This window comes from Trichogramma pretiosum, unplaced genomic scaffold (assembly GCF_000599845.2).
Source record: "Trichogramma pretiosum strain Unisexual culture from Peru unplaced genomic scaffold, Tpre_2.0 scaffold43, whole genome shotgun sequence".
NCBI lineage: Eukaryota > Metazoa > Arthropoda > Insecta > Hymenoptera > Trichogrammatidae > Trichogramma > Trichogramma pretiosum.
Window position 1 is genome coordinate 292846 of NW_019640864.1, and position 22440 is coordinate 315285.

At 39.4% G+C, this 22440-nt stretch overlaps 3 protein-coding genes and 1 long non-coding RNA gene across 10 annotated transcripts in view; 1 reads left to right on the forward strand and 3 right to left on the reverse strand.

The window, feature by feature from the left end:
* Positions 1-21596, forward strand: part of LOC106649696 (neprilysin-4-like) — a 37715-nt gene extending 16119 nt beyond the window's left edge. For 2 of the 3 annotated variants that reach the window (XM_014367262.2, XM_014367264.2), the window contains exons 3-16: positions 3998-4065; positions 5771-5961; positions 6082-6327; positions 7292-7500; positions 8878-9054; positions 9488-9586; positions 9892-10036; positions 18393-18607; positions 18738-18914; positions 19103-19265; positions 19346-19394; positions 19982-20049; positions 20293-20429; positions 20519-20863. In XM_014367262.2, coding sequence (XP_014222748.1) covers positions 3998-4065; positions 5771-5961; positions 6082-6327; positions 7292-7500; positions 8878-9054; positions 9488-9586; positions 9892-10036; positions 18393-18607; positions 18738-18914; positions 19103-19265; positions 19346-19394; positions 19982-20049; positions 20293-20429; positions 20519-20863 — 2289 coding nt within the window. Of the gene's footprint in view, positions 1-3997; positions 4066-5770; positions 5962-6081; positions 6328-7291; positions 7501-8877; positions 9055-9487; positions 9587-9891; positions 10037-18392; positions 18608-18737; positions 18915-19102; positions 19266-19345; positions 19395-19981; positions 20050-20292; positions 20430-20518 lie in introns of all 3 variants that reach the window. The other variant, XM_014367261.2, reaches the window with a different exon arrangement.
* On the reverse strand, positions 2260-3039 carry LOC106649700. 2 transcript variants are annotated; one of them, XR_002763370.1, is made up of 5 exons: positions 2938-3039; positions 2823-2870; positions 2661-2760; positions 2477-2584; positions 2260-2413 (listed from the first exon to the last, which is right to left on the reverse strand). It is a non-coding gene; the product is annotated as an uncharacterized LOC106649700 (long non-coding RNA). The 2 variants fall into 2 exon arrangements; XR_002763369.1 differs by having other exon boundaries at positions 2260-2416.
* LOC106649698 lies at positions 3275-14476 on the reverse strand. Of its 2 annotated transcripts, XM_014367266.2 has the most exons (7): positions 14243-14476; positions 11094-11228; positions 10924-11022; positions 10238-10795; positions 10098-10148; positions 3843-3878; positions 3720-3773 (listed from the first exon to the last, which is right to left on the reverse strand). In XM_014367266.2, exons 1-4 carry the CDS (start codon positions 14361-14363, stop codon positions 10449-10451), a joined length of 702 nt encoding a protein of 233 aa, XP_014222752.1. In that variant the 5' UTR covers positions 14364-14476; the 3' UTR covers positions 3720-3773; positions 3843-3878; positions 10098-10148; positions 10238-10448. The 2 variants fall into 2 exon arrangements, with proteins under 2 accessions (XP_014222753.1, XP_014222752.1); XM_014367267.2 differs by lacking the exons at positions 3720-3773; positions 10924-11022; positions 11094-11228; positions 14243-14476 and adding exons at positions 3275-3582; positions 3658-3696 and having other exon boundaries at positions 10238-10452.
* On the reverse strand, positions 11779-14080 carry LOC106649697 (zinc finger protein 711-like). Of its 3 annotated transcripts, XM_014367265.2 has the most exons (6): positions 13510-14080; positions 13299-13388; positions 13025-13144; positions 12837-12926; positions 12625-12756; positions 11779-12539 (listed from the first exon to the last, which is right to left on the reverse strand). In XM_014367265.2, exons 1-6 carry the CDS (start codon positions 13541-13543, stop codon positions 11884-11886), a joined length of 1122 nt encoding a protein of 373 aa, XP_014222751.1. In that variant the 5' UTR covers positions 13544-14080; the 3' UTR covers positions 11779-11883. The 3 variants fall into 3 exon arrangements, with proteins under 3 accessions (XP_014222751.1, XP_023313292.1, XP_023313293.1); XM_023457525.1 differs by lacking the exon at positions 11779-12539 and having other exon boundaries at positions 12653-12756; positions 12830-12926; XM_023457524.1 differs by lacking the exons at positions 13025-13144; positions 13299-13388; positions 13510-14080 and having other exon boundaries at positions 12830-12878.
* Positions 21597-22440: the final 844 nt, after the last annotated feature.

The following is a 22440-nucleotide window of genomic DNA, read 5'->3' on the forward strand; positions in this document are numbered from 1 at the left end:
CAACTTGTGTTTATAATATACTCGGGGCTATATGTGTGTGCGCGAATATAGCGAATGAAAAAATAATCCTCGTTTCACGAATTTGTCCGTAGAATTAAATTTTTCACGGAATCCGCGAATGAAGGAGAATAATTGCGCCGATGTTTCATTTTCACCGCGCGCATGCCGCGGTCATCAATGATAACGAGATTATATTCTAGAGAGAAAATGACGTGTATATCGACGATTGACGGAAGTAATGATCGACTGGACAAATTAAATGGACGAGTATCAAAGTTTCGATCGTGTATACACACGAGGTGAAATCGATCGCGTCTGCGTTACGTAATTTAGGCATATATCGCGCGGCAGGCAATGCGCGCGAGCTATTACCCATTGTTGTTTGACTCTACTCTTCGCCGTGTGTTTCTTCCTCTCTTTCAAACGATTAAATGCATAAAATCCCAAATAGCGAGTCATTAATCATCGAGAGGTTTTTCATCGCTGAATCAAGGTAACCGTAAAAGCATTAATAATTTTCCCCAACGCAAAACGTCGACGAGTATCAGCCAGCACGGATGAAACTTATAATGCAGTGTCGTTTCGCATGGATGGAAAATATAAAGAAATATAAAAATGCAGCGCAGAGCTACTACGACCCGTTGCGATTCGACATTTTTTTTCCTCGCGCCACTGGAGGTATAATTGTCGCAATGCCTCTGCGCGCGAGTGCAAATATGACTCTTTTTCCTTCTCGGACAATGTTTCAAGCGCGCTGAAACTTCCCTTTTCGTTGCCTCGTTAAAGTTATAATGTTTCTCGTAACGGCGACGCCTCGTGGCGTGCGCATTAAAAATGAAAATTCAAAGGCAAGTCGAGGCGCGCGAGTAATACGCGCTTTGCGTATTTATTCTTATATTGCATATTATTATTGACGCATGTCTTGTGTCTCTGAAGCTGTATAAAAGGGAACTTCTACTCGCTTGACGTTCATTCGACAACATAAATATATGAAATTATTAAACGAGAGAAATTGAGTTTCTCGCTTAATGAGGTTACGAGAACAAAAAATAATTGCACGATCGATCTGGGGTACTTGCCGAGTATTTCTTCTCTCTCTCGTTGCGATAACGTTGCCGGGGCTTTGACAATCAGTGCACTTCTGATTTTTTTTTCCCAAACTGAATCTGCTTTGATCGGATCATGATATTTTTCATGGGATATTAAATTCTTTGCCTTTCCGAGGTACTGTGATTCGATCGCTCTGTCGCATCTCTGAAAAAAAAATCTATCGAATTAAATTTTACGGAAAAAAGTATTAACAATGATTTTTGACGGTGTTGAAAGATTGATATAACTTTGGATTTTATTGCGTTATCATATAAAACAATATTTATAAAACATAACTACTGTCTGTGCACGATTAAAAATTCTAAACGATGAATTCTTCTAGAATGTCGCAATGATTAAATTTTGCCGCTTAACATTACGGAGACAAAGATGATTCCTAAATAAAAAAAAATTCTATAATCATCAGTCATAGAAACTTGTCAAATGGATTATTAGCGATTGATAATTTACCTTGTCGAAAAGATAACTCATTCACTTTCGCCGTTTATTCTCTTTCCGAAAATGTTTAAAACACGCTTCGCCGTGAGTTGCAGCACCCTGACGAGAATTATAGTCTCTCTTACAATTACCACAACGAAATGTAATTGGAGTCGAGCATCTCGGACAAACATGTATATCTTTACCGCGATATTTGCGGTAGCTTTTGTTGCATGGTTTGCAATGAAAAATCCATTCTTTGATGAGGACTGGAAAATTAAATGATTACTTTGATTTCGATGCTTGAATAAATAATCTACTAATTTTACCTTTGAACATTGGATTACGAAATTTACTCGTATTTTTCGTAACTCCATTCATTTTATACTTATTCTTCTTTACTTTTACTTCATTTACACCTGAAACTATATTATCCACATTAAAGACAATTATTTTATAAAATTTATCTAATTCGATGGTCAAAAATAATATACGATGTATTTTGGTACCTTCGACAGGTTCTTGTTTGACTTTGATTAAATTGGGTTTGGTACATAATTGAGCTGGATTCTTTTTCAACTCTTCACAAATCGATTCTTCTCTTTCAGCTAAATAAAAGTATTATATTATATTTTAAATTGTTTAATAATTTTAAAAACAATGCCAATATTTTAATACTAACTCTTTACACGTGCTAATAAAGCAATTTTGTACATTTTTTCAGAATGTTGATGAGCATTATACCTATTATGGAATACTTTCGCGCAACAATTACACTGAAACATGATCGTGGTATTGCACTGAGGACATTTTTTCATACTTTCTTCCGAAAATTCCGGATAAGTGATTTCGCATGCGCTGCAATAAAAACGATATTTTCTTGTTGCTACTGAAAATTAGACGAGACTCTTTTATACATGTTTGATATAAAAAAAATAAAAAAAGTTACCTATTTCTTCAGATGGTTCCGTCTTGATAATTTGCCGATTTATTTTTTCAGTGTTTTCAGTTCGTTTCTTTTTACGGGGAAAGAAAAGTTCCGATCTTTTCTTACCTCCTACAAAATAAAAAAATCGTTTTAGTGCCTAGGTTTATTTTTTTAACCTTCAAAATAGAGAGAAAAATCATCTTACTTTTTCGTTTGACACCTTTATTCTTATAGTGAACATCAAAATTTCTTGTCACTCTTATTTTCACAATTTATTGGATCTTGTAAATTTTGTGAATTTTCACCTTGGAAATAATAAATTAAGCATTATATTATTCATAAAAAATTTATAAAATTAATTTCTTACCATAACTGTGCTCCATGATCGTGGAGTTATCATAATAAAAGTAGCTCGCTAAAATATATTTCATAATATAAACATATTCTCATTGACTCTATTTAATTTATGGTATAAAACGCACCTTTTTTTGGATTCATGATTTCAATGATTTCAATATCAACATCGTGGTCATTAGAAGCCGAATTACAGTCATCGCCTTCGACATAGTTACAATCGATGAAATAGACATCTAAACATAATTCATGAATATTAGAAGAAAAATAATAAATAAAAATACATGCTTTTTTATTTCAATACAATGCACACGTATATTAAATAATAATGCAAGCAGATTACAAAGGTAGCAATAAAAAGAGGGCGAAATAAAATTTTACAATGAAATACGGTCCGATTACACTTGATTTTTATTTTAAAAAAATTACAAAAAATATTATGAACATGTAAAATGCGAATGTAAATACATTTATAGTAATAAATAAATTGAAAAAGAAAACACAATGTTTTAAAGTCACAAGAACAATTTAGATGATTCATTCATTAAACTTGATTGTCATTTTAAAATATTCTGATTAATTTTCAAATTTTCCGCATTTTCTTTTAATATGGTTAATAACGCCACTATGAGACTTGCAGGTTGCATTGCACATAGAGCATTGAAAACTCAATACGCATCCACATTCAGAACAAATTTTATCAGACTTTCCAGGAAATTTTTTTTCGGTTTTTTTACAACTGGAGCAGTGCAAATTTACTAATCCTTGTGACGCTAAAATAAAAAAATTATTGTTTAGGACTTGTACCGATTACAAGCTATCATTGAATTGACCGTTACGAAACTTACAAAATCGCTTCCTCTGTATACGCAAGTCAGTAAGCAAGCCTGAAAATAAAATGAAAAAAATTGAGTATTTGACTTATTTTGTACGATGTTTTCCTTCAATTTGTTCAAGTCGACAACTGAAATTACAAAAATTTTCAAATAAATCGATTTGAAGCGAAGTTAAGGAGCTTCGGTAAGCGATTTACCTCCTGGACTAACTGAAGTATTATTTTGGCGAGTATCTGTAAAAAAAAAAAAAAGAATGAGAATAAAATCAAAGTCGAAAAACTCGACTAATCTTCGTTACTCGGGAGCGATAAATAGTCTTATAATTCAACTCGCACCCACGTGTGATTTACAGGTGAACGACCCGGAGAGCGCTAACCAGCCACCAGCATCGGCAGTTACAACAACGGAAGATAACTCTTGGTGAGTAAAAGATATACTTTTTTCGGGACGGGTAAGAAAAGAGGCGAAAAAAAGGAGAAGTTTTTTTCCCTCTCGTACCCAGTGGCCGCAGCGCGCGCGCTCGTGGCAGCGGTGTGAGTTACGTCGAGAATATAGGCACAAGTAAGTTCGCGGAAGACATAGAACTCGCTCGGACTAAGAAAGAGAAAAGCGATAGAAGACGAAGAAAAGATAGGTAAGAGCTTGTGAGAGAGAAAAGAGAGAGAGAGAGAAGTTTTCCTATCTCTTCGTGCTTTTGTTTCGTATATACCGCGCGCGCGTACAAGAAACACGGCACAAAAGCGGGCAAGAGCTTTTGTACCGAATATTGGATGTTGTTTTGTATCGACGAGAGGGACAGAGAGAGAGAGAGAATCGGGCGGGACTTTTTTTCTCCCGAAAATAATTTTCTTGTCAAGGCGCGCGCGGTACCATAAATTTGCGGCGGGGTAAACTCAAAATTTCTCGGGACAAGATTCGTTACGCGTTTCGCGAAGCACGATATATTATTCGCGAAAGCTCCGAGAGAGTAGAGTAGAACTGCAGCGTACAACCAGCTGCGGCACACAATATATATCGCGACGACGTTGTGCGAATAGGGAAAAAAAAATTTATACACATTCAGCTTCTTAACTCTTATTAAAAAATACGACAAAGAGCGAATAGGAATGAAAAAAAATAGAAGCATAAGAATAAAGAAGGAAAAAAGGTCGAGCCTGTTTCCGATGCTAGGTGTGCCACTGCTCTACCGGCTGTCTGCGCAATGAATGGAAAAATTCAAAGGGTATTATAACATTTAAAAGGAATTTCACCTTAGCCCCCGAGTGGCGCGCAAGCAGGATTAATTTACTGCTGAATACATTTGCAGGCGTAAGCGTCTTTGTATATTTCTCATTAGACTTTGACGCGCACGGATGTACATTTTTTCGGAATTCGCGATGTAGTAGCTCGACGGGAATGATGAATAAAATATAAGGCCTGGTTAAATTATGACGAATATCATTTCGTGCGGGTTATTACACTTCTCTATCCCTTTTTTTTCCTTTTTTTTTTTTTTTAATTTTCGCGATGACATTTATACAATGCAAATTAGATAAATTCATTGAATTCGCCGGGGGTGCCAAAAATGAGTCCAATTTTGGTTTCGCTCTCCTCTCTCGCTACTTCTCTTTCTCTCGTTCTCTTCTTACTCGAGGGAGGAAACGCTAACAGCCGTCTCGAGACCTATGTAAATATATCTGCTGCTCAAGACGAAGTTTCCCTTTCGATCGAATTTGTATTCCGAGCCTACTTAAGCCGAAATCTACAATGAAATAAGGATTCTCGAGCTGCTGTGCTGCTCGAGCGTGTCGGTGGAAATAAGGGCGTAAAAAAGGAAGAAGAAATTATAATTTTTCACCTTAATCAGTGCTTTCAGGCTAATTTGTTAAAAATATGCTCAAAAGTGGTTTTCCTCCCTTTTATATCTCTTTCGCTCTCTCTTGCTTTCGAGTCTCGGCGGAAAATCGCCTGCGGAAATAATAACGTTGAAAGTCGTTGCTGCTCGCAAGAAGAGATCTTTTCACCCTCCCGTGTACATTAACGTTATATTTCTGTTCTTTTCTCTGTCCCGCCCTTTCTCTTATTCCACTACCTCGTGCTGCGTCGTTGCCACTGCTGCTGCTGCTGCTGCTGCCCACTCGCCCAGGTCAAAGCAGCAGGATAATGAGAAAAGCGCGCGGACGAAGCAAACGAGGCTAATAATCGTCGTCGGTCTACTGGCGGTCGCCGTGATTGCCCTAGTCGTCACGCTGACTCTTCAAACGACCATTTTTGGAGCATCTGGCGGCAGCGGCGAGTCCAAGGAAATGTGCCAGAGCGAGGAGTGCATCAAAACCGGTGAGTTTTGGACCTCTCTTAAAATTTTGCGAGCCAACTAACCAACATTACGTTGGGGCTGTCTCTGCGTTTAAAATTTCACGTAACTAACTTGGTGTGTGCGTACATGGAAAACCGCAGCGGCTCGAATGATCGAGAACCTGAACAAGAGCGTCGACCCCTGCGAGGACTTTTACGACTTTGCCTGCGGCGGCTGGATAGCCCGCAACCCGATACCCCAGAGCGAGAGCGTCTGGGACCAGCTGATATCGCTGCACGAGGAGCTCAGTCAGAAGCTGCGGCTGCTTCTCGAGGAGCCGGATCAACCGGGCGAGCCGCGCGGCGTCAAGATGGCCAGGGCTTACTATCGCACTTGCCTCGACACAGGTACGCAACTATAACGTAAATGTAGTACACGTCTATACGGTACGCTCTCGGTGCGGTTTTACCCCGCAATTGAATTTCCACAGCTCTGACGGCGGCGGCCGACTTTTGTTTAACTTGAGCGTGGCGAACGCGGGCACACAGCGACACACACATACACACACACACTCACATGCAGCACGTTCACGAGTATCGAAATTTCATCAGTCAACGATTAAACGCCATGCGCGTCAAGTAATACTTTAAATCGACTGTGCACGCCGGCGAATTAAAATGAGAGAGAGATTCGAAAGCTGCTACGGCAATCGGGATTAATTAAAGTAGGAACTTCAATTAAAGTTGACTCGTCAAACCCTTCCGCGAATCGGACTCTTTTTCTCTCTGTACCCTTTGAACAATTTCCTCTCTCTATCCTTTTATTTATCTTTTTACTCTTCTTTTTGGCCCGCGCTCCTTCGCTTTTTTTACATTTCGCAAACAATCGAACGGCTCTTTCCTGTTTGCACTCGAGTTAAAATTAGTTTCCGATCTTTTATGAGTGTTTTACACCTGTTTTACGGAGTTTTCGTTTGGTCGGTAAAGGGAAAATGCGGCAGGGACCGAGCGCGTATGCTGCTCATTTTTAATGCCTGCGCAACGCCGCGCGGCAATAATAAGCGAATCATCGCATGGTCGATCGTCGTCGTCGTCGTGTGCACGGGGCCATATTATTACAGGAAAATTACGAGTATATACGCGCGCTGAATAAAACATGCGCTGCAAAACGAGAGAGATGCGTGTGTACGCGCGCGTGCTCCGCGCCCGGGAAAAGCATTTATACGATCGGATAAACGCGCTAATATAACAAATGCCCCCCGCGGGCACGGCCGCTGCCGCCACGTTACATACATAATCGATCGTAAAATAAGCCCGTAATATTGTTAATAATAATTGCTTTTTTTCCATCGTCGCGCGTGACGAACTTTAGATAGCATGGAGAAACTCGGTATGGAGCCCATTTACGAGGTAATGGCCAAGCTGAAGTTGCCGCGCGACATCCCCGAAGACGACCTGAATCCGCCGGAGCTGGACGTGGCCTGGCTGGCGGGCAACGCGCACCGCCTGATCAAGCTGCATCTCATGGTCAACTTCTTCATCAGCGAGGACCCGAGGAACGGCACGCTCAATCGCATGATGGTAAGCGTAGCTAGCTGCTAGTACGAATATCAGATGAGTATAAATACGCGTTACGTTAGTTGTGTGTATACGCAGAGAGGAGGAGTCGGCCGCGCGCCGAGCTCATGTGCAGCGCGCATGCAAAATTAACCGCGTAAAAGCAGTATATGAGCTCGTCCGCTGTTGCCGCGCGCTGCGCATCATTCGATTTGGGAATTTATCCGGTGGAGCCTTCGTTGGATATTTGATGAAGAAGCGAGCGAGAGAGAGAGAGCGAGAGATGCTCGTTTAATGGGTCGAAGCGCAATGCAGCGAGCGAGCAAACGCGCCGAGCGCGGTTGGCTTTTCCAGGCTAGTGCTTCTGGGAATTGCCCCTGTGCCGAGAGAGAGAGAGCACGCGGATGGATGATTAGCTGCTTGATGAACCTGCGTTTACTTGCAATTTATAGGGAAAGAGGCAAAAGAGAGAGAGAGAAGTTTAACCGAACAAAACAAATTGTTGGGATTATTTTGCTTCTTGTTCCTGTGCTTCTATACTAATAACTACAACTGCTTGCTGCTGCTGCATCATTGAAATCAAAAGATTAATTAAATTCAACTAGCAATAGGCACACTCGACAAAACCTCTCTTTACCCCCGTTCGCGCGCGCAAGAGAGAGAGAAAAGGTGATTAATCCCTTTCGATAAAATGTGCAAGCGCTCGGTAGTAGCGACGATTAAAAGCTCATACAGCGCAAAAGCTCTCGAACAATTTAATACCCCGAGTAGTATAACTATGAAAGTAGTAGTGGTGCTGGTGGTAGTAGTAGTAGTAGCAGGTACGTACTATGGGGTACGCGCGCAGTTGGTAGCAGCTAGGAGTGCAGTAGTCGTTCTGAGAGCGCGACGACGACGACGACGACAGAAGTTTATATCCCTCCCGCGGAACACTAATCGGATTCGTAAAACCAATAATCGTTAAGAGAGTCTAATATATGTGTGGCCTGCTGCTGCTGCTGCTGCTGCTGCTGCTGCTGCTATTGCTGCATGGAAGCAAGCGCACATAGAGTACATATGTGCACCGCGGCGACATAACTTTCTCACTTTGTTCTCACAAGCTCTAACGAATTTGTGTATTGAGATATTCACTCCGAAACACACTGGTGGCAGCAGCAGCCGTGGCAAGAGAGAAAGGAAAAAAGGTAAGAAAGAAAACGGCCTTTGTGTATATCGGCGAGAATACGCTTTAATCCAAGCTTCGCGATGAAATACAGCAGATAAGCCGGTATTATCAGGAATCACGAGAAACTATCTTCCCTCTTGCTCGCTCCCCGCCTCGTTTACGACGGAGGCACGAAAAGGAGAAAAAAGAGAGAGAGAGAGAGAGAGGTAAACTTTTTTTCTGTTCATACTTTGCAGCTGGAGCAGGTATCGCCGGTCTTGCCGGATCGCCATTTGCTTGACCCGGAGCGCTTCAAGTCGGAGATCGACGAGTACAAGAAGTACGCGAAATCCATGCTGGAATTGGCCGGCGTCGGCAAGCGCAGCGGCGAATTCGCCCAGGAGATAGTGGATTTTAGCACGCAACTCGCCGGGGTGAGTGAACGTGCAGCCTAGCACACACATATTACGAGCTTTGTAATATTGATACGCGTCGAAATAATCGATAGAGCCAATGCACACAGACGCGAGCGTGTCAGTCCGACATAATATGCTCTTTTCTTTTTCGCGTCCCACGTATATGTAAACGTTCGCGCGATTCACCGAACTACCCACCCCTTCGCGCGAGTTAATCATATAAGCGTGGACGCAATTTGCCTAAAAGCTCAGCCAAACGTCGAGTTATTCGCACGGTGGCGCAATTATTTCTCTCGGCTATAATGAACTGTATACCGAGGCGTTTGTGTGTATTTGGCCAATCCGATAAATTATCATTCACCGATGATGAAACTCGAGCTAATCATAACTCTCTGCTTTCTTTTGTTCCTTTGTTACGACGAAAAAAAAAAATGAAAAAAAACCCACGCAGATCTTAAACACGCCGGAGGAGCGCAGGAGCCCCAACCATATGTTTCACGACTTATCGTTCCAGGACCTTCAAATGACGACGGATATGAATGCTGCGCAGGTATGAAAGAAGCGCCCGGGCGTACATACACATATATACGGCCCAGGTATATACGGTCTCGTATATGAATATACATTTTTTTTCTTCCTCTTACCTGCACCGTATATACATTTATTATGCAGTATTATATACAAAACACGCGCGAAAGCTCACACATACACACACGCACACGCTCACACGTAGCCGGCATTTTTCTTATTTCTACATTATGCATTACGACACCTACTACTACTTTTTCCGACTCGCAATATTAGTGGCAATATAAATTCACGAAAAAAACGAAACATCTATTCTCTTACGCTCAGTGGAATTGGACGACTTACATCAACGGCGTGTTCAACGACACGGACGTTAAGATCGACGCGGCGAAGGAAAAGGTGATCGTGGTGGATATGACGTATTTGCAAAAGTTGCCGCAACTGCTGGTGCTGACGCCCCCGTCGGTCATCGGTGAGTACAATAATTTAATCGCATACGTTTAATAGTAAAAAATATTTAAAAATACACTCACCAATCAGGCGCTCCCAGATGATATCCCTCGTGTCCTTTTCCTCACATGAATCTGTGAACAATAAGTTTAAAAAATTAGAATTTTCTTACGAATCAGTTATATACATGAAATGTACAAGACTACACGTTAGTTCTAAATACCCATACATATAAGCGTGATTAATAAACTCCATCGTACATAAAATCTGAAACAAAAAACTGTACACATCAGGATTGCATTAATATGTAAGAAAATATAAAAAATCCTCTGCCTTTTTGGTAACCATACGTTTATTAAAGTTCAAAGATAAAAACGTTACAGACTAGGATTAAGATAATCATCGTTTCTTTCGATACAGTATCATATGCAAAATCAAGCATTAGGACACTTGTGCTTCCAATAGTACGTGGCGCTTTTGAAGGTCTTGTTGCATTTGAGACAGGCGGTGACGCTCGGCTTTTTGGCCGCCGTCGACTTGTCCTCATCGACGGCGGGATTGTTATTATTAGCCACAGTCACCGGGCTGCCCTGACAGCCGTGTCTAACGTGACGATAAGCCGAGCGCAGGCACTTGTAACTTCGTGAGCATTTGGCGCACAGCACCGTGAGCGACCCTTTGCAGCCCGTACATATCTGCGGCTCGGTCTGACGCGTAAAACAAGTGGTGGCTATTGTGGTCTGGCATAACGGGCAGTGCAGCTTGGTCAAACCGATCCAGTCTGTAAAAATCAAAAGTTATTATTGTCGACGGAGTTTGCAATTTTTTTTTCTATTTTATTTATTATTTTTTTTCAATTTTTTTTCAACTAAAAAAAGCTATAGTTACAACTAGAGCTATGTCACCCACTCATTTTGCCGCGCTTCTTCTCTCCCGTCGACGGTGCCGGACTGTCGGGTGGATTTTCATACATTTTTGCGGCATTGTCCAAAACTTTGATCAGTTCATCTAGAAATTGAAAATAAGCTTAGTTAGTTGTGTGATATTGTTCCAATACCATGGTTGAGTTATAAACGCACCTGCAAATTGATCTATCTCTGCTGGATCTTGAAATTTTTTCAAGTCATAGAGTTTGATTTCGTTTCTTGGTATAACATGAGAGTCACAGTAGTTTTCAACTATCGATAAACTCTTCATTGATAATTCAATATTTTCTGAAAGCAAAATAATATGTAAAATTATTACAGCAATTTATAAAAATACGAAATATTCAAACCATTTTCAAAATTTATTTCTGTGTAAACATAAAAAAACATAGTGTTGATAGATAATATGTTTGTTAATAGACATGGAATCTAATAATAAAAACTGAATAAATATTTATCCAAATTAATGAAATTACTGAATTCATATTCATATCGTGCTTTATTGTTATTATTTTATAAAGAAGTAACAAAATTTTAGTTACTAAAAGTATCATTTCACTAAAAGATATTACATGATTACACTGGTTTTTCCGTCATTTTAGTAAAAATAACATATATTTTATAGTAAAAATATAAACAATAATACTATTAAGACTATCTTAATAGAAAAACATGAAATAATAATTTCCTATAATACAACAAAAAAAAATTGGAATATAAACTTCATTATCATAATTATCAACAAAAAAAATGCACAAAAAAGCAGCTACTTATACAGTGATAAGAATTTTGATAACCAAAACATAATTTGAGTTTTTTAAACTTGTAGTACTAATAAATAAAATTAAAATAATTCTTTTTGAAAAGTTGATTTCTTTGCATAACTACAATTCATTATCTAAGTTATGGTTTGATGAAAAATATTTTAATAAATTCTAAAATGTTACTTGTCTATACTTTTATGATTAAATAGTTCAGAATGGTTTCGCTGCATATGTTCCATTAAAGGATATCGTTTGTTTGTTTTAAAATCACAATGATCACATTGGTATTTTGATTTATTGCAACAAGAACGCTTAATATGTCGATTTAAATTTCCAATAGTTCGAAATCTTAAATAACATTTAGGACATTTATGATATGAATCATCTTGCTTTTGGTGTTTTGTAGTGCAATGAATTTTAAGACCAGCTCTAGATTTGGCTTTGAATGTACAAAAATCACAGGAGTGTACTTGTTCAAAGCCACATACTCTCTCATGAGCAAGAGCATTGTACTGACTTTTAAATTTCTTGTTACATAATGAACATAAATGCACTGGTTGCTTATTGTATAAGTAAGGATGTTCATTTTTTAAATGAAGCCTTAGTTGCGTTTTATAGGTACTTGAGTAGCTACAAACAGTACAATAAAATATTTTATCCTCTGCGCAATCATATTTTAAATGATTCTGGATCATGATGAATGTTTTATAAACACATGTACAATTCGTGCATTGATATAAAATATCCGATTTGCATAATTGACAAGTCTTTTCCGTATAGTTATGAAATCCTCTCTTGCATTTGGAGCAATACATGCGTATTAGACTGCTTACATCTATATAAAACAAAAAATTAAACATTGTTAAACCATATTGTTTGTTTTTTGAAAAGTATCGTACTAATATTCTTTCTATTATTACTTCGTTTTTCTTCTATTTTTCTAGGCAGTAAGAATTGAACTTTTTTCATTCTACATATTTCTTGATTATTTTTTGGCTGATGCATAATTGATTTCATTTTTGTTAATCGATCATCATATTCTAATTGTATATCTAAAAATCATGTAGTAAAATGATTGTTAACATGCGATCATATATGATAATTGTATGAATAATTTATCATTACATCATACTTGCAAGTTTTTGAGTAGCAACATGAACATTGATATCCAACCCAATGGAATTAATACCCGATGAGTTTTGATTTAAAAATGAACTATTACCTAAAACAATTAAATTAAATTTTTAACACTTTCTTAATTCTTTGATCGTACGATTTACAAGTTCTTTCTATTTTATTGAAATAATGATAAAATTTTACCATGTTGTAAATGTTGATTAGCATTGGAGTATGGAACAAGTTCAGAGTTATAATTCTCTATATCGTATTGTACATTAATCATTGGTCTAAAATTATTAAAACTATTTGGGTTGAATTCGTCTGAAATTTCATTATGGTTAAGTATGAGCACAGAGAAATTGCATTTATTACATTCACATTTTGTTAAAATAAGCATAAATTTTCAATTTATAGTACATCTGTTTATTAGTGCAAAATGACATTTTGAGAATAAATTGTTAATGGATAGGCGTACCTGGATCATATAATGAATTTTGAATGTAATAATCGATGTTCGGAGTACAAGTGACATTTTGCATATCGGTACAAAATTGATCCGTGCTCTCTGGGATATTCAACATGGAAAAGAACAAAACATTCACGAGTTTTATGCCATGTAAAAAATAAAAGTCGCTGTCGAGTTCGCGTGCGAGCAGCTTGGTATAGAAAAATACAAGAGCGCTTACCTTCCATCGCAATTTCGAGTGGTTCGACTTCCATCGTATTGTTCTGTTCGGAGCTCAATCTCAAGAAGCGAAACTAACACACAACTTTTTATATGCACCGGAGCAGAAAAAGTATCGAGGGTAATTATTTACACTGGCCTTATCTCAAACAACAACAGAATCATTAGAAGACACGAATCGAATGCCAAATATTTTAATTTATCATTACGCATAACGAATTTTCACATTGAAAAACGTATCACTGCGAGGCATTCGGTAAGCACAATCACATAAATATGCTGAATTCGGCACTAGATACTGAGATTCTTGTACTCTAACGAGTAATCTTGTATACCCGTTATAACGTATCACTAACGTATGAATTGCAGACAACTGCCCGTGTGCGTTCGTTACATATATCGAACGGCGCACATTTTTGAGCACTTTTTCTTCATTCCACCACTCGGAGAGGTCACTCACGGAACACTGCAGTACGAAGAACTCGCGCGATTGTAAACAAAAGGTTGCGAACACTTGTGTGCGTGTACAGACGAGCACGCGTGTAGGATCCTAGCATAATCTGCAGAGTCGTCGCGCGGTTCGAAATCGTGCGTTCCGAGCGACGACGATCGCGAGCTAACGTGTTTTGTGGCGAAGCCAATGATGTTGTTCGACGCAACGGAAAATCGCGCGCTCGCTACGGCGTTGCAGAAAAATAAAAAAGAGTCGCTCGTGTGTATAAGTTGGTACTTACTGCAGAGTGCGAATTTCGTGGAACGCGTGTTCGATCGCTGCGATGATTTCGGGAATTCGGAAATGATCGAAAATGCACAAGGGGCTCCGGTGACGATATACGGCTGCCGTCGTGCGTACATTAATCACCACTTTACTCGTACTCGCGAGAAAACGTAATGAACGCATCAGAGGCCGTGAGTAAATTAAAGTAGCCAAACAAACAGACTTGACCCTGCGGGTCGCATCCGATATCATCCGCGTAACGTACTACGCTTCATCATTTTTACTTTGAAAGGTAGGAATGTGCACGTTTAAATAAGATAAATACGTAAGCCGCGAGAGATAATCGAGTGCATGAAAATGGGTATTATATCATTAGCCGACGGTTCCTTTCCAGAAGCTCGGCAAAATTACGAAAACAAAATTGTGCTGCAAACAGAAGTAGTATAGTAATAATCTCCTTGCTCTGTCTCTCTCGTTCTCCGTGGCACGCGGCGCAGCTCATCGGATGAAACAGCTCACGATGCTGCGACTGCCCTCGAGGATAGCATATACAGCTCCGTGTAACATATATAGGACATTATCGCTCGTCCGGAGGGAGGCCAAGCCAACTGTGTGCTTCCCAGCTCTAATACCGTTGCACGTGCGCGCAGGGCATAACAGCAGCAGCAACACGAGAGGGCAGCCGTAATAATTCTCGCGTACAGCAGCGTCAAAAAACTCGCAAACAATTCGGCGAGTGTAAGAGAGCGAGAGAAAGAGGGCAATGTTGCAGCAGTTGTGTTCCGTTGCCTGCATCTAATCTATATTATGGCGGACTAACACCGCTTAGGTGGGGGTCCGACGAACTGTGATGGGGCTTTAAAATAATAACATAAACAAGCCCCCCGCCCCTCGCGAATGGCGTTTCGCTATAGCGCATGCTGCTACTATTATATCCTCTCTGTGTTCTTGCTGCCGCGCGCGTGGATTATGCGTGTGCACCGAAACTATATGTATGAGCGGCGCGCATGGTGTACGGTGAACTTGTACGTGTTGTTATAGTGTGTGTAGGAGCGAATTAGCGCTGAATAACTCATAAGACCATCCAGAAACTCGCGCGTATAAGGCCCGAGAAATTCATAAATAAATGCCCCCGTGCGTTTGCCCTCTCATACATGATGTATAATTCCATCCGACGGATAATCTGCAAAGTATTTCACGAGTAGCTCTGCAGGTGGTGGTACCTACGCATGATTATATAACAATAGCACCTTTCGGGAGCTTCGCACTACACGTCTATAATGGTCACGCGTTGAATGAATTTATTTTTTCCTTATTTTCCTTTTCGGGCGAGATCCGTCGAATATTATACATCGATGCTCCTCCCGAGAGAAGGAGAGAGAGCAAAAAAGAGTCGAGTATGTGTGTTATACATAAAATCAATAAACGTACGCGTGCGGGTATTGATATCAAAGATCTCGTCGGTTCGGTATAGTATATATAGGATAGCAAGCAGAGAGAAATAGAAAAAAAGCTTGTGCTGCGCGAGCCCTCTATTACATCTTCTGCGAGCTGCAGCAGCAGCAGCGGGTGGGTGCCTGGTGCACCTGTCTGCGCACGTGAAATAGACTTTTTCATTGCTCCTCGCCGAATGTGTGTATCTGTCTCGGCTATGTGCCTGTATGTGTGTGTGTGTGCGTGTGTTGCGCATTATGAATAATGTATTCGCACGTGAGCTTGCGTGTGCATGTGTGTGTGTTGGTGTGAGTGCGCAGTGCAAGTCGAAAGAAAAAGAGAGAGAGAAAGAGAGAAAGGGAGAGACAGAGAAGTGGGCACAAAGAAATAGGTACATAAAGTTTTCAAGAAAATAGTCGCTGGGATAAAACAGAGAAAGAGAATATATAGAAACAGCGAGATACGAGGCAATAATATTGAAATTTTCTTTCTTCTCGCTCTCTCTCTTTCTCGCGCGTGAACGGATCTCCCTCTTGCCTCGGATCGTTACCGATCCTACGTTTATATAATATAGAGAATATCTCACTCGCGCAAACGTGTTCCGTGGTTTTCGATCCACCCGCACACGTCTCGACTCGGAGGACATTCGTGTATATATAGCTCTTTGGCGGCAGCTCGCAGAGCTTTGATAATTAAGAGCGCTTCGTCGTTTAACCGATCTCCTCTACGACTTTACCTCGATGTATCCTATATAATATGGGTAAGGCTCAGAATTTTTTAAATAAACCTGCGCTCGTATGTCACCGATCTTGACGCGCTTTTGGTATGTTATAGTACATGGTAAAAAAGACCCAAAACCAAAATTTTAGACCCCCTCCCCCCTCCTACCCCCCACTTCCGGTATAAACGTCCATTTTCTATCTATATTTTTTCTGAAGGCCTGAAGCATTTAAAAAATCTGAAAAAATTCACAAAAATACTTTTCAACAATCCAAACAACCTTGAATTTTTTCAGGTTTTTTAAAGCTTCGTATCGCCCTAAAAAAATTATTTTCGTTAAAAAAGGGCGTTTTTCGGCTATAACCGCCAGAGTTCTGTCTGAAAAAATCTGAAAAAATTTGAGGATATGTATTTTGATGCCAAAAATGAGTGAAAAAAAAGATCGGGCTTTGTATTGCATCGTAGCGCCGTACATGAATTTTCAAAATTTTCAATGATTTTTTCTAAAGGCCTGAAGCACTCAAAAAATCTGAAAAAATTCAAGGTTGTTTGGATTGTTGAAAAGTATTTTTGTGAATTTTTTCAGATTTTTTAATTGCTTCAGGCCTTCAGAAAAAATATAGATAGAAAATGGACGTTTATACCGGAAGTGGCGGGTAGGAGGGGGGAGGGGGTCTAAAATTTTGGTTTTGGGTCTTTTTTACCATGTACTATAACATACCAAAAGCGCGTCAAGATCGGTGACATACGAGCGCAGGTTTATTTAAAAAATTCTGAGCCTTACCCATATATATGAGCAATTCTCTAAATGAAACGCATTTTTGGAGGTAGAATCGCGGCAAATTTTTTTTTCAACCTACGCGGATACGGACCCCCGGGAAATGTTTTTGGGGGTCCTAGGAACATGTAACCACGTAGGAACCATTGAAATTTCAATAGTGCTTATTTTTATAGCTACATTTGTGATTTAGAGGACGAAAAATCATGTTTTCTCGTAAATACGGCTAATTACTCAATTTCTAAGTCGCTGAAAAAGTATCAAAACTCATCTGAAAAATTTAACTGACTACTGTAATCGAGAGGAAATTTCCTCAGCTTTTTGATGGTACTATTCGATTTTCCGAAATATCCAATTTTTACCGCAAAAATCGCCATCACACATTGAGGGCTAAATATGTCGAAAAATTCAGTACGGAAAAAGTGAACTTTTTGGAAAATTGTTGATTTTTCCTTGTGAAAATGAAATTTATCGAAAAATCTGACTACCCCATTAGAAAGCCGAGGAAATTTTCTATCGAAAGCGTATCTTCATTTATTTTTTGAGTCGAATTACAATGTTATACATGGGAATTTCTTTCACGTTGTTCGCTGTTTTTTGTTTCCGAGCTGATTCAGCGCGGTCGCGAGGTTTTCGGCTCGCTACAATCAAAACTAGCTCGTAAATTCCACTGAAAAAATAAATGAATATATGATTTCGATAGGAAATTTCCTCAGCCTTCTCATGGTGCCGTCAGATTTTCAAAAAAATCTCATTTTCAACAAGAAAAATCAAAAATAGACATCAAAGATCACTTTTTCCGTACCGAGTTTTTCGAGATATTTAGCTTGGCCCGTTTGATGGCGATTTTCTCGGCGAATGTGCGACTTACCGGAAAATCTGATACCGCCAATGGAAAGCTGAGAAAATTTCCTATCGAACACAGTAGCCAGTTATTTTTTTTAGATGAGTTTTGATACTTTTTCAGCGACTTAGAAATTGAGTAATTAGCCGTATTTACGAGAAAACATGATTTTTCGTCCTCTAAATCACAAATGTAGCTATAAAAATAAGCTTTATTGAAATTTCAATGGTTCCTACGTGGTTACATGTTCCTAGGACCCCCAAAAACATTTCCCGGGGGTCCGTATCCGCTTAGGTTCAAAAAAAAATTTGCCGCGATTCTACCTCCAAAAATGCGTTTCATTTAGAGAATTGCTCATATAACATATTTCGTGCCTCGTTTGTGCTGCAGCTCGTTACGTGTGGTGGTCCGTGTACAGCACCTTGGCGCCGCTCACCATGCGGCGCTTCCGCGAGCTCGGCTTCGAGTACAGCAAGCGCGTCTACGGCCTCAAGGAGAATCATCCGCGCTGGAAGGTCTGCGTGTCCAACGCCAACAACTACTTCGGCATGGCCCTCACCAACATGTACTCCAAGAGGTTCTTCGACGAGGACCAGAAGCAAAAGGTAAATATCATCATCGCCAAATGTGTAGACACCTTGGTGAGGTGCGCAGGAGTGAACGAGTTTATATTCATGAAGCTAGGCGCGCCGTTATTACATTTAATTGCAATTTATATCCCGCTATACTGTACAGGCGCTGGACATGCTGATGGACATAAAGGAGGCCTTTGAGAACATGATCGGCGAGCTCGACTGGATGGACGCGACCACGAGGGCCCGGGCTCACCGCAAGCTCCAGGCCATGAGGCTGTGGGTCGGCTATCCCGATTGGATTCACGACCCCAAGAAACTCGACAAGCATTACGAGAACGTGAGTCGTCTGCCGGCAAATTACTTTCTTCGACTCGTATATACTATACCCAAACCAAGCTCGATGCTCGCGGAGGCGAGAAATTAACCGCTTCTTTTTTAGCTAATTCTTCCTTTATATACTCGCTTTCTATACACTCGTGTAATTGGCTAACTACTTACCACGACCTTACTTTATGCGTGTCGCAGTTCACGGTGGTCGAGTACAATCTTTTGAAGACGATATTGGGTTTGACCGGGCTCGAGGTCAAGACCAGCCTCAACGCGCTGAGAAAGAAGCCGGACAAGAATCGCTGGGTGACGAGCGGCACCACGGCTAATGCCTATTACAGCGTCATTCTCAACTCTGTCAGTGAGTACACGAATCGTATCTACATATTTTATGAATGGATAATTTTTCATCGTTTAACCTACCTGTGTATTTTTGTTCAGCAATCCCAGCCGGCATTCTGTATCCACCGTTTTACGGCAATGGACTCGAGTAAGTGTATTTTTATTGATAAATTTAGAGGCATTTTGGCATTATCATTTCTTGCTCGTTATATCTGCTTTCAAATAATGGTTAATCATGATAAGATATAGAAAAACCGCAGGCTTGTTAATGTCAACTAATATTTTTCAACTTTCATTTCTGCATTATTTCATTTGTTTTTTCATTTTTTTTCCTGCAAATTCAGCATCAACTTTGATTAAAAAAGAGACGCGTACACATGAACGTCAATCAAGTTTCAAAAGAGCGTCGAGCTCTATATGTGTTTTTTTTAATAAATCGCTCGATTTTCAAAGCGCGCAAGCTCGCGCGCACACACATTACAGCCCAATCAAAAAGGCAAAATTTTTAATTAACTCCGAGCAAACGTATCCACGACATAGAAATCATTAAAGCTCGTGACGATACGCATCTTGTCGATACATATTTCGTATTAAATACATGTATACAAGAGCATAGATGACGGGGGCGCAGCAAAAAAATACGTACACGCGATTCTATACGTACAGACAGACAGACAGATACGAAGTGAAGTGAAAACACGACGAAAAAAAAATGTTTTTTACGCTTTTTCACAGGTCCATAAACTACGGAGCGATGGGAGCCATAATGGGACACGAGTTGACACACGGTTTCGACGACCAGGGTGAGTTGTTATTACCCTTTCTTCTCGCTGTTTTTTTTTTCTTTTACTGCTACTCTCGCGTCATTTCGTCGCGCAAAAAGCCCCGCAGAGCGCGCGTATAATCCCACATATAATTATACGCCCTCGAAGTGCAAATTCGTGCGAAGTTCGCGAGCTTTTCTTGCAAGAAAAGAGAAAGCTTGGGTTGGGAGGTACACTATACCTGCGTCTCGTAAAAGCGTGTAATTTTGCGTGTGTTTGCAGGGAGGAGATACAATGAGGAGGGCGTCCTCCGTCAGTGGTGGAGCGACGAGACGCTCAAGCATTATTCCGCCAAAGTTGAGTGCATAATCAAGCAGTACGACAATTACAGCGTACCCGAGCTCGGCCACAATTTCACCGTGAGTTTTTTATCCGATTTTTTTTTAGCATCGATATTAGAGCTGCCCCATTATGTCTGGGATTATAAATACACGATCGGATTGCGCAGGTAAACGGCTTCAATACCCAGGGCGAGAACATCGCCGACAACGGGGGCCTGCGCGAGGCTTATCGAGCTTACTCGAAACTGCGCAAACGCCGGCCGACGCAGCAGATCGCTCTGCCCGGCCTGGTCGATTACAATCAAGACCAGCTTTTCTTCCTTGGCTACGCCAATGTCTGGTGCGGCAATCAGACGCTCGGCGCCTACAAGACGAATCTGGTCGAAAACGTGCACGCGCCAAATCGGTTTCGGGTGATCGGTACTCTGTCCAACAACGAGGACTTCGCCAAGGCCTGGCAGTGCCCGCGCGGCAGCCCTATGAATCCCGTGCACAAGTGCGTGCTTTGGTGAAGAAGCCATACCAGGCGTTTGTTTGTTTTTTTTTCTCTCTTTTTAATTTTATTCACTGTCAGTGCCAAGATGTAGCGTGAGAAAGAGAACAAAGAACGAGATGTGATACATTATATACGCACATTTGCCAAAACATAACGAACTTTTATGTACGAAGCGCGATTAAAAGAGGAAGAAAATAAGTTTAAGTTAAGTGTCCATCGAACGGACAAGCTTACAATAACAAAGCGCATTCGCATAAGAGTCTGTTATTATTCACAATATCTTTCAATTGTAAGAAAATTATTGTACTTACTCATGATTTATTTGTTAAATGCCTACAAAGTATCTAGCTTTGTAAAAATGTTTTTTTATTGTCAGAAGCATGAATCTTCGAGCAAGTGTGTAAACGAGCAATGAGCGATTGAATTTTGATTGTAAATATTTGCTTGGTATACGATTCAGTTGAAAAATCACTATGTGTAAATATAGCGATAATTTTGAAATTTTACTCGCTGTTGTGGATAAAGAGAATGGGGCTTTTTTATCAGGCAAAGAGCTTTTTTTTACAATTCCCATGTAATAAACACAAAAATAGCCAGTATTATGATATTTTGTAAATCGAATTTTCATGAAGAACTATTTAAAAAATTTCTAAAGTGAATCAATCACTTTCAGTTATGTTAGATAAAGTAAGAAATTTACAATTTTAAACGATATTTTTATTGTAATGACGTAAATAAATCAATTTGTTACAAAAAAACAAAAATTTTTCGCGTTTTTTCAATTACCAGTGTTGCGATTTCATTTTACATGGTATTATTATGAAAGCTTTGGTACTTTCTTATGTATAAAATCGTATCCACGTAAAAAATTTTAATTATATAATATTTTTGGATCATATTTAATAATCATTTTAATATTACTTCCATTCACCTTTTATAGATCTTCATCTTTATACATGTTCATAGTAAATATAAATAAATAATTAATTATACTTTATATAATATCTACTTTAATCTTTTCATCTTTGTATTATTTTAACTGCTATTGCCATACAAGAAATTCTCTTGTTGAAGCGATATTATTGAAATATTTTATTTTAATTCATTGAACATATTTTTGAATAAACTACAGTTTTATTTCTCTTTATTTCTCATTATAATTCTTATAAAAAACAAGTTATTCATAAAAAATAATTTACTGACATAAGGATAGATACAATTGCGCATGTTTGCGATTATGAGACAATAGCTTGAGATTTCCATAACTACCATTACTATACGAGGCACGTACTTGTTTACCTTGCTTTTAAAGATTGAGATATTCAGCGCTTAATTGAAGACAATCACTGGTGATTTTTAAAGTAAGCCATTATTAAAAATTAGAATTACTATGATTATCAAATTAGCTGTAATAAAACTTTATTGAACTTGTTCCAAAATATTTTGAGAGTCATTATATTTTAGAATTTACTTATATTATTAACTATTTAAGAAACCTCACTACACAAACAATAGCGCAGGTAAGCAAAAATGTTATTGAATTCATATAAGTAGTCTTAACGAACTTTTTAAAATTGTGTTCGCAAAAGGGAT